This window comes from Myodes glareolus, chromosome 4 (assembly GCF_982192425.1).
Source record: "Myodes glareolus chromosome 4, mMyoGla1.1, whole genome shotgun sequence".
Classification (NCBI taxonomy): Eukaryota; Metazoa; Chordata; class Mammalia; order Rodentia; family Cricetidae; genus Myodes; species Myodes glareolus.
The window spans coordinates 82,294,938-82,307,120 of NC_142029.1; the positions used below are offsets into that span (position 1 = coordinate 82,294,938).

General features: G+C 44.9%; 1 protein-coding gene across 3 annotated transcripts in view; it reads left to right on the top strand.

Moving 5' to 3' along the window:
• The window catches only part of Exph5 (exophilin 5), a 73,692-nt gene extending 62,486 nt beyond the window's left edge, over positions 1 to 11,206 (top strand). For all 3 annotated transcript variants that reach the window (XM_087905662.1, XM_087905663.1, XM_048417008.3), the window contains one exon: positions 2,378 to 11,206. In XM_087905662.1, coding sequence (XP_087761788.1) covers positions 2,378 to 7,659 — 5,282 coding nt within the window. In that variant the 3' untranslated portion in view covers positions 7,660 to 11,206. The remainder of the gene's footprint in view (positions 1 to 2,377) is intronic.
• Positions 11,207 to 12,183: the final 977 nt, after the last annotated feature.

Here is a 12,183-nt window from a genome sequence, read left to right on the forward strand (position 1 = left end):
ATCCTAACAGTTTAATGGAGGAAAATGTTTACTATGCCTGAAGTGGCCTAGATGATGCATGGTGACTTGTCGAAAGTTCCAGACTAAGATACATCAGTCATGCACACAGTCTGGACTTGGCCTCCATCCTTCGTAATATAAGGAGGTCGCTGGGCCCTGGCTCAGACATCCCCCTCTCGATTCTTAGACCTTATCCCACAACAGCAACTTCACCTCCTCATGAAGCTATGTCTCCTTGGCAGGGCTCAGGCCTTTTCTACATTAAAACTCAGGAGAAGTCTGGGTCCAAATCACTGCACTAAATGACCTGGGCCTTTACTTGATTTCTCTTTGCCTCAGCATCCTCACTTACAAAGCAAAAATAGTAAAAATAGTTTACGAAGCCCTGTAAGGATCTATAAGTATTTATTAATTGATCTTATGGGCCTGACACATGGAAAGTGCTGTGTCACAACAGTTTCCGGGGAAAGCAATCTACAGTTAATGTATCATTTAATAATATTGTGTAAAACTTTAAATCACACATTGTCCAAATTTATCCAACTTTTTGTATATTACGTGGTAATAAACTTTTGCCTGTAATTCTGTTTTCTTAACAAGACAACTGAGAAATCATATACTGTTTACAGGCTTCTTTTATTATAGTCTGATGATATGACCAAGGGTTGGACTATTACAGCAACCCAATGATATAAAAGAAGGAGAGAAGCATGACTAATAACCCCAGCTTGCCTAGTAATTCAGTGGCAAGCCCATATTGCAACCTGCGATATTCTCTTCTGTTACTAACCCAGCTACACAAAGAGTAAACACATCAGATACACAGAGAGAACTGATTAGAATTCGTTTGGACAGATATAACTGTGTGTATGTGCGTGCACACATAGGCATGTGTAGGAAGGTTTGTGTGTATGCAAGTGTGTGTATATGTGTGTTCATTTGCATGTGGAGGCCAAGAGGTCAAGTTTTTGTGTGGTTCCTCAGGAGCTATCCACCTTGTTTTGCGTGTTGTGTTCATGTATGTATAGGTGGACACATACTGTCAACATTGTCCTCCTAAGTGGCTTTCTACTTTTTTTATTTACTTCTTAATGTATTAGGGGTGTGTGTGCATATTTGCATGTATGTGAGTGCAGCATCAGAGTTTGTGCATACATGTGCACATGTATGGAGAGGCCCAGATTGGCATTGGATATCTTCCTTGATTGTTCTCCACTTTATTTATTAAGGTAGTGCATAGAAGCAAGTGTGCCATTATTCACACAAAGGGGTCAAAGGGCAACTCTCAGATGTTGCTTCTCTCCGCCTTTTTAAAGCCGGGCCTCTCTTGCTGTTTCTGTCACTGCATAGCATAGTCCATGGTAGCTGGTCCACAAGGTTTTTGGCCCATTCTCCTCTCCACTTCCCACCTTGCTGTAGGGGTCCTGGCCACTCCTGTAGGTGTGTACCACCCTATCCAGTTTTTTAAATGTAGGTTCTGGGGTCTGCGGTCGTTAGAATTTTGTAACTGCTGAGCCATCTTCCCCAGCTTCCACCGTGTTTTTTGTGACAGGGTCTCTCACTGAACCTGGAGCTCACCAATTTGGCTAGACTAGCTGTCTAGTGAGTTCCAGGAACCCCCATCTTTGCCTCCCTAGCAATGGGATCACATGCACAGGTCATCACGCCTGGCCTTTTACACAGGCACTCAGGAGCTAAACTCAAACCTTCAGGCTTGTGTGGCAACCACTCTACAGACTGAGCCACTAATCCGATCCCTGTCTAGTGGAGACGAGGTCTTCCTGGGACCTGGAGTTTGCCGATTAAGCTAGGCTGACTATCCAGCAAGTTTCAAGGACTCACCTGTCTCTGCCGCCCCCCCCCCCCCACTACTGGGATTATAAATCCACGCCACTATTCTGGCTTCCTTACGTGAGTTCTGGGGATTGAATCCAGGTCCTCAGCTTGTCCAGCAAACATTTCACTGACTGGGTTATCTCCTCAGCCCCAAAATATAGCTTCATATCCTTAATGGTATATGAAAAGAAAAAGAAAGAAAAATGCTTTACAGTCTTGTAAAAATCAGATTATTATTAAAAAATAATCAAGATTAACGTTATATTACCCAGATGGTGGTGCACACACCTTTAATCCCAACACTCACGAGACAGAAACAGGCAGATCTGAGTTCAAGGTCAGTCTGGTTTATAGAGTGAGTTCCAGGACATCCAGAGCTATACAGAGATACCCAGCCATGAAAGACAAAAAGAAAAAAAAAAGAGAGAGTAATATAGTATTTATGATAGCAAAATGATTCTTAGAAAGGGGTACCCCAATGACTCTGATTATTATAAAACTACAAAATCACATACAAACATTAATTCATGTTCTCCTTTAGTTTTAGAGGATTTGGATAGCAAGCTGGCCCAGGAACAATCTGCAGGCTCAGTGAATACCAGAGTGCCATTCAACTACCAATCACGAACCCAGCTCAAACATTCTCACTTGAGCAGGAACGAGCATGGTCACACCGCGGGAAGGCACCAAAACTACCACAGCGAAACTTCCAATATGTCCATCTACGACATCCTGAGACCAGGAACTCCTAGAGAAGGTTTCAAAACCTTTTCTCCGAGGACAAAGACAATCTATGACATGTACAGGACCAGAGAGCCCAGAGCCTTCAAAGAGGACTTCATGCAAAAGAACACCTTCGGTAGCACGTCACTGTGCTTCGACGGCCGGCAGCGGTCAGCTTCACCCGCCACAGGGCGTTTTACCGCCAGGAGTTTACACTTTCCAGCCGCTACTCAAAACAAGAACAGTTTTACACCAGTAAGGCACCAGCAAAGCCCCAAAAGAACTCCTTTGTCATCCATCATATGGAATAGGTCAGATTCTTCTAGACACAGACTGAATCCGGAAGAGTCCGGGGCACCGTCGCCAATGGACATCGACCCTGCTGACCAGTTTGTGGCTCCGAGGTGTTCTCAGGAGAGTAGGAGGTATGAGTTGTACCATTCACAGAGTGCCTACCGAAGCATCCCTCTAAATGCCCCCATGGATAACGCAATGAGTCCTGACACATTGGAGAACTCAGAGAACATGCCACTCTACCATCAGAATAACCCATTCACAAGGTCTTTCTTTAGCAGTACCTTCAGACAGAGTGGAGAACAGAGATTTGGACAGAATTCCTTTTGGAGCCAACAGGAAGAACATTCGTTCTGGTCTGACATACACCAGAGCAGGAAGCCGTTCCCTCCAGACAGGGACTTTGAAATGATTTCTGTTGAGGTAAACAGGGCACCATCTGTTTACAGCCACAGTGTCCCATCTCCACCTTGGAAGCCACATTCTCCTGGCTATGGAACATATGTCTTCAGAGGTCACGAGGAGCCACACTGCTGGAGAGCTGATCTTCAAACGTCTTCACCGGAGAGCATGGACACATCGCGTGTCAATGAGAACCAATTTCCACCCCAGTTTTTCACACCGGATGGTTTTTCCATGACTGATCCAAGCTGCCACATCCAGTCTTCCGGGCTGGACTGTCAGCAAGGCCACTGTCCTGCAGATGTAGCTGTGGATGAGGAGTCTCGTTTGTTTGGCAAGGCTCAGACGCTAGTATCCTCACTCAGAACTTCCTTCCCCCTGATTCCTAATGACAGAAGGGATTCTCAGAGTCCCAGCTTCCAGAATTCCACAGTTACTTTGGAGAAAATGGTCCCTAATAAGCCAGACTCTCTTCCAGTAAGAAACTGTACAGAAGTCACTGTGTCTGGTAGCCATCCGACTGAATCGCTGGCTCTCACCGAAACCCAGCCCAACATCCCAGCCACAGAAATGAACAGCGAGAAAGACATGAATGAATCTATTTCAGATGGTGAATGGTTAAACCAGATGGGCCAGAAAAACAAAGCAAGTGGGTTACCCCAACCTCATTCACAGACAATGATCTCTAATGATTTACCTGATTCTCAAAATGCCCACTCCCAAGACTCAACCAAAAGCAACAGGTTTGTCTTTAATGAATCTATCACAGTAGGTTCCATAAAGTCACCCAGAGTCTTTTCCAGGAAAGGCGCTCCCCAAATGCACATGTCACAAAGAGATAAAGCCAAGGACCTGGACAAAGATCAAGGGTTTCCTAGAAACAGGAAACTTGACTCAGCGGCCTCCCCAACTTCCATCCAAGAACATGGAAAATTGCCATCTCTTCCCAGTCCAAATCAAAGTTGTCACCAGACAACAGGAAGTAATGAAGACAGCCCAGGCATCATTAAAAATAGCCACTGGTGCTTTGAATCCACTGCTACCCAAAAGGCAGAGTCCCCAGAGCAGCCTGCTGTTCTAGATCTTGAGCAACAACATCCTTCCACTCATCCTACCAATGGCAGCAAGCTGGTCGCCAGGCACAGTATCCCACATGATGCATTGGATGTGCCCTCAGGTGTACCCCAAGATTCCTTTCCGTTGAGCGATTCGTTCCCTGATGCTCTTTTCATTCCTTCTACTACAGCATCCTCCAGGAGGCTTTCCGACCAAGATCCATCTCAAGAAGAAAGAGAAGAAAAAGCCAAGGCTGTGAAGGACCCAAATCCCTTGGCTGTCAGTTCCACAGATAGCCAAGAGAAACATGACGGGCCTGCTCTTCCGCACGATGCTGTCCACTGCCATCCGTGTTCTCCCTTCAGAAACGGGGGAGGGAAAGGACGAGTAAGGCGCCACGTGTCCTATATTGAGGAGCTGGTCAAGACAGAGAATAGAGCAGCACCCAGAAGCGAGGGCCGTGACCTCGCTGGGGACCAAAGTAACCAAAGTAGTGTCAAAGCCCCTGAGCTCAGCACAGTCTATTGCACCTTGCCGAGAAAACCAGCCGGCTTTCTCTTACACAGCAGACAGCAAGAAAGTAAGACAACGGCTGCTTCAATTAGGAACGGGCCACTTCCATTCCAAATGAAAAATAAAGTGGATGTTCCAACTTGGAAGGGCACATCTGACAAACCCAGTTCTCCTAAGTCAGTGAGCGATGCCTCAAGTTCCATCGTGGGGATGCCCGAAGCCACCAAGAAGATGACAGACAGGAAAGCCATTAGATCTGCTTCTGTTAGGAAAGGACCGCTTCCTTTCCTCATCAAGAGGGCGGTATCATGTCCTTCCGGGGAGCCATGTACCTTGACTGACAGAGGTGAAAGAACAAAGTCACCGGTCCTGGACGTGGATGCTTCGGCTGCAATGCCCAGGCCTCGGGGGAGAATCTTCAGTTCTCTGGAAGGTGACCCATCATCTCGAGAGAGTACCTTCTCTGAAAGACACAACCAAAAGGAACTTGCTCAAGATGACGAGGCACCTGCCCCTGGGATGAGCTCGCTCACCCTTTCAAACCAAACCCCCAAGCCGCTGTCTGCGGATGCATCTGGAAAAGAGAACGGGAAAGCATTACATAAGTTTAAGACAACCAGCATGTTCTCCGTTTCTGGTGACGAAGAGAATGTGAAATGTCTTGAGGTGGTTTCAGTATATTATACTCTACCAAGGAAACCCAGCAAAAAGTTCTGCAGCCTCCTTCAGCAGTATGCACAAGGTACAGATTCACTTCGAGATGCTTTTCAGGGAGAGACTAAAGCATTGCCTAGTGCTTTGGAGGGCAATGAGCCAAGTTGTCCCGCACAAGTGCAGTCAGGAATAGCTCCACTGCAAGACCTAAGGAAGCAGGTTGACTCTGCCCCTCGCTGTGTTTCTCACATCAATGAAAAGAAGGCTGTCTCCCAGTTACCACACAGGGAGGCTTCCGAATCTTCCTTAGAGGAGATGGCTTCTGTGGGGCCAGATGTTTCTCTTCATAAAGGAGAACCTAAGACCAAAGAGATTTTCCCAGGTAGCTTAGCTAAAACAGCCGTGGATGATTCACTAAGCAGGAAAAAGAGAGAGGGGGCATTGCTAAGACAGATCACACAGAGTCCATTACTGCCTCAGGAAAAAGGTGCTGGAGAAGGAACCGCTAAAAATCTACAGCCTTCTAAAGGAGGAGACAGTGCGCCCCCTGGTCTCCCAGGCCACTCAGAAGCTGATGTTGAGAATTCCCAAATCAGAAGAAATTCTGGAGCCTGTGCAGGGGGCATAGCCCCCAGATCAACAGGAAGTGGATGGTATCCTCAGAGAGATCACATGACTGTAGTCGGAAAGGGCAGTTCTAGTGGGTCACAGCCGGGGGAAGCCAGGGGGACAACTGGAGACTGCCAAAACCTGACTGATAAAATGCTCCCTGACTCAGAAAGCCAAGCCTTTGCTCCAACCCCAGCGTTGCATAAGCTACAGCTTACCGGAGAGGCTCAGTCAGGGGGAACAGATCTGCAGTCGGAACCCAGATGGGCAGGAAGTCAGGAAACAAACACAGCAGAGGTGAGGAAGGTTAAAGATGAAACACAAAAGCTGGCATGGGATCAAACTTTACTTCCTGGAGGAAATAAAACCAACACGGGTGACCTAGAAACAAAAGAAAACAGATACTCAGTTAAACACGGATTGGCAGCCATGTCTAAAGCAAGCAGAAAAATCCCAGCTAAGGAAATGAGTCCCAGAAGGCACATAGCCACTATTTTCTCCCAAAGTGAAAGCCAGACTGGCTTTAGGAGGTTATCTCTCTGTAGATCAGAGGACAGCCCACTGTCCCCTGAACCTACTGTAAAGTCCACAGCATCCACAGATGAAGGTAGCCTGACTGATGTGGACGTATCAGAGACTCTTCTCCAAGCTGCTGCAGTATCCAGCCCAGAACCTCCTTGTCAGCCCTACAGTCCGAGGCCGGCTAACAATTCACAGCCACAACAGAATGAGTCAAACAGTGTCTTGGAAACACCATCAAATTATGAAGATTCTAAAGCCCAGCTTTCCGGGGAGTCGGGAGCCCCAGCCCGGCTCACGCTTACCAGCCCCACAGAAAGACGCGCTAACCCTCCACAGAGGCTGAGTCCCCCTTCCCCCCTGGAATCTGCACAGACATCCACAGTCAAGCTGTCCCATTGTCAGCTGCGCCACCAGAGTGCCCCATCTCCAGAGCCAGACCCTGAGCCTCACCTCTATAGGTCAAAGAGTTTAAAAAACTTCAGTGTGCATGGTGACCGGCTGTGCACAAGCCACCCGCCCAAGGCCAGGGGGCGCCACTTTTCTGAGAACACTTCCATTGACAATGCTCTCAGCCAACTGTCCCTTGAGGATGACTCCTCCCACAGGAGGGCTCACAGCCGAAGATTCAAATCTTTTTCTGAACTTCCTACCTCTGATGAAGGCGAAAGTTGGGCTTTGTATAACAACCGGACTAGATCGGGTCCCAAGTCCACCTCCTCCATTTCCAGGCCTATTGACTATGGGATTTTTGGGAAAGAACAGCAGCTGGCTTTCTTGGAGAATGTCAAGCGGTCACTCACACAAGGAAGACTATGGAAGCCAAGTTTTCTTAAGAACCCTGGCTTCCTCAAGGATGATGTCCTCCATGCTTCCAACCTGTCGCGGTCCGAGCTGTTGAATTCTGGTGGTGGGTCTCCGGAAGATGGCTTATTTCCAAGTGAACCAGTTAATATCTATGAGGAGGACCCAGTGGACTCGGACCGGGACACAGACACAACCACCGATGATGAATACTACCTGGATGAGAAGGATAAAGAATCAGAACTGTGAGACTGCAAGAAACTCTGTAATATTATATTCGACTTTTGGCTTTTTACCAAAAATATCATTAAAGTGAGTCTAGATTTATAGACAGGTAAAAGAAGATCTGGTTTGGCCACTGTCTGCCCCAGAACAACCCATTCTTTTCTTTTCCATACATATATGTATATATGTATTTTTTTTATTCCGAATTCTAAGAACGATGATTGCTGATTTTGAGGGATTTTGTTTGTTTTTCCTGATATTTTCTCCTGGTGCGTTTGAACTTAGCCTTCTTACCTCTTCCCTCAGCCCTATCTCTGAGCCGCTTTCCAGTGTTGGCTCTATCTTCCTCATCGCTGTTTTTGCATCTCTCTTACACTTAATAGTTTGGGCACATGTTAAAACTTGTTACTTGTTAATTACCCAGCACAGTTGCAAAACCATACTGCCCCCTCTGTCCACAGCCTGAATTCAAGATATCAAACATAAGGTAGGGAAAGGGATAGTCAGGTAGAATACTGTCCTTGCACACGCACTATGTTCATGCAGTGCCCACACAGGCACTGGAGGGCATCGGAGCCAGGAATGGGAGTAACAGAGGGTTAGGGGTCATACAGGTGCTGGGAATCAAACCTGGGTCCTCTGCAAGAGCTACAAGCGCTCTTAGCTACGGAGCTCTCTCTCCAGCCACAAGATAAAGGGAGTGTCCTGAGAGCATCCTTGCACTTCTAGAGAACATGTCGAGGTTAAAAATGAACAGCTAGTCCCCTTAGTGCCTTCGGGAATCTCTCTGAAGTCGTTCGTGGTGATTGGCTGAATTTTTGAGGGCTAAGTTTTCATCAGGCTTAGCACTTGGGTGAAGTCAAGCGATGCAGGCAGTGGCTTGGCCACAGAGACACAGCCAAGAGATGAAGAGGGGCAGACAGCACATTCCTGGACCAGCTTTGGAGCTGCTCTCTCCACAGCTGATTTTCCCCATCTCTCCAGACGTGTGCATTTCTCACTTCCTTATTTTTAGTCCAGACTGAGGCTTATTAAACTTTTCTCACTAAAATTCTTAACCACTTTTACATGCCCTCAGGTATATACATATATAAAATAGGTGTGCAAGTCTAACATTCGCTGATAACTCAAATTTATTTTGAAGCAGTTCTCTGACTTACACACAAATTTATCATTTGTTTAAGATAAAAACAAACGTATACTAATGAGATAGATATCTCAGCTTATCTAACACAATACAGCCCAAGGGCATTCTAATGTTAGCCACAGGCTGGGGCGTAAAGCAGTAACAAGTCTTTGGTGTCTGTAATTGCATTTGTATATGAGCAGAAATCTTTGCATGTGCAATAGAACCATTGTAGCTCATGACAATATAATACCAGATTTCCTGCTCCCTTCCCTTCCTCTACCTCTCTCCCCACACTCTTCTCTCTTCCTCTGCCCAGCACAAGGTGTCCTTGCTGTGTGCTTGAACCAAGGCTGCCCTGAAGTCACACCGCGCACCCTGGCTGAGCACTGCAGGAGCCATTATGTTTAATGTCAAATTAATTTTTGTTCTGTGCACTTTCAGAAAGCTTTACTGTTGCCATTTTTGTCAACTGCACGTTTAGTTAAAACAACCCCATATAGAGTGAGGACCCACGGTTTAAGAAGCTTTGGGCTAGGACACTTCTGATCGGGCATTTAGTGGGGATCTCAGATGAATCCTTAAAATGCTAGATCAGGTGTGATACCTGGGAAGCACTTGGCTTCTCTGCTGATCCGCCTATTAAACTCTCAGGAACACTTAATTTATTTTAAAAATCTTGTGGCACATATTACTAATTTGGCTTCCTACCTCTTCGGTTGCCACCTAGAACCTGGAGTTGTCTCTTCTTGTAATTCAAGGTCTACAGATGAGGCTGCGGATGAGCTAGACCTGTAGGCAACATGGGATCCCGGGTCACAACACAGGGATAGATTTTGTCTTGTTTTATAGCTGTCTTATGACATACTTTTATTTCCCACTGTTCATCCAGATGAACTGAATAAGGGCAGGTGTTGGCAAAGCGTGCAGAGATCTGGCGCTGCCGTGAATGCAAGGAAAATCTGTGTTACTGTTGCCCTTATAATCATCTGGCCTGAAAGACAAATGACAGAGCTCAAAGCTAGTGAAGGTGAGCTCCCTAATACGGAAGCTTTTCCTTAAACCTGTCCACCCAGACTTTGAGCTCTAGCCGATTTAAAGCTCCAAGAGACGCCTGATAGAATTCTAAGTCACTTGTTCTTAACTCATTCAAACTTGAATGGTACAGAGTAACATTCAGTTTCTTATTTAATGATGTATGCGTGTGCATATGCCTTTCCTCTTTTGCTATTTATCTGGTTATTTAAGTAAAACTCATATATTATGACTTTTTGTATGTAATTTTAAGATATTCCAAGATATTTTAACATTAAGACCCTTGGGTTTTTTCTAATGATCACCATGAGATGCTGTTTCAATAAATATTGCGGGTCTACATGTTTGGTATAAAAGGTGATGCGAAGTTAACTTGCGCTTCACCAAGATGAGGCTCTGAGTGAGGGACAGCAGGGGAAGAATGGACAGTGTTTTGGGGCGCAGACTCTTCGGGATAGAGTCTGTTATCCATACTGAAGCCACTGCTTCTCTGCACTGTGTGTGAGGTTCCCTGATGTCAGGCCGAGGAATCAGGGAAACAGTGACTTCGCAAAAACAGAACAGCAAGCACCTTTACTGTTTATAGCTCTGTGCAGCACTTCGTTAAGGAAGTGTGACAGATGTCTTCGTGTTGTAATATGTAAACCGCTCGTTTTTAATGCTCATTTTGGGCGTAGCCGTGGTAACTTTAACAACAGTCACTTTATATTGTTTTTTCTAAAATAAGTAATGATTATTAAACTTTCTTGTAAATGGAGTAAAACACTAATGAATCAATACTAATAAGTGCCTAGGAAATTATCAGCTTGCTTCAATGTTAGGCTAACACAGCTATAAATATTGTGTTAAATTCACTTAAAATGGGGTTTAATAAGATTGCTTTTTAGATACCACCCTTCTAAATGGCTTATTCTAACATCGTAAGCACATTGATCTTAATAAAACGCTAATTGCTACTCACATGAGTTTGGTTAAGAAGCTTGAAAAGAGAGACTATTTTGTACGGGAGATAAAGATGAGGCACGACGATGCTGAGAGAAGCCTACTTAGGTTGTGGAAAAGATGACAGTCAAGTGGAAAATCACACCTCCATGAAGCAAGTTCCTTTACTGAATGCTGGTGTGTCCAAACAGGCCTTACTGTTTAGAGTTTGCTGTCTATAGCGGAGCCGTAGAATATCCTATCTAACTGTACAGTATAAATATGTAAATATTTTACTTTGCGAGTTCACATTACTACTTGTGACTGATATTCTGTTCTGAAACAATAACCCACAATAAGCACTTTTGTCAAAACTGTCAAATAATCATGTTTTTTTCCCTCAACTCTGTTTCTAAAGTATGGAATATGTCAGGAAGTGAAACTTTAAAACAATGCTTGTGTTGAAATAAACAACCTGAACAGAAAAGATGCACTATGCGTGTTTGTTTGTTTGATGTTTGTTGCATTTGCACTTCTGAAGATGGAACCTACATGCTAAGCAAGCACTCCATCACTGAGTCACAGACTCAACCCCAAATTTATTGTTAGTCTTGGTTTTATTTCTTATCCTCAGATTACTTTTTAATTTTTTTAAGTGTATGGGTGTTTTTGCCTACCTGTTTGCACACCACATACATGCCTGGTGTGTGCAGAGGCCAGAAGAGAGCATCAGATCCCCTAGAATGGAGTTACAAATGTTTGTGAGCTGTCACGTGGGTGCTGGGACTCAAACCTGGGTCCTTTGGAGGAACGGCAGTGCTCTGAACTGCTGAGCTATCTCTCCAGTCCCTCGAAAGAAGATTTTTTTTTTTAAAGTGTGAAGTTTTCGGGAAGAACTAAGATACCAGGGGAGATGTGCCCAATCTTTCTGGCAGTTATTGGGAGAGATTTGCCAAATAGATTATTTAAAAACAAAACGGGTGGTTGCTTCTCTCTCTTCATATACACCCAAAGTAGCCAACCAGCTTTGAGATATAAATTTTATTTATTACTAGATTTATTTATTTGCTGTGTGAGTGGTTTGCCTGAATGCACATTTGTGCACCATATGTATACACAGTGCCCATCAAAGCCAGAAGAGGACTTCAGATCCTCTGGACCTGGTTTCAGGTGGTTGTGAACTGTCATGTGGATGCTGGGAATCAAACCGGTATCCTCTGCAAAGATAAGTGCTCTTAACCACTCAGCCATCTCTCTGGTCCTGACATTCATTTTTAATTACTGCTAAGTAAATGAATTGAAAGATTTCTTGCCAATCCTTCTATTCTACTTCCAGTATTAATTACAACAATCTTTTCTAAGAAAACCCAACGCCTTTTCTTCATCAACACACAAATATACATATGCAGAAATGTATAAATACATATGTATAGTTGTGATTACACTTTTAAGTAGAACTATATATC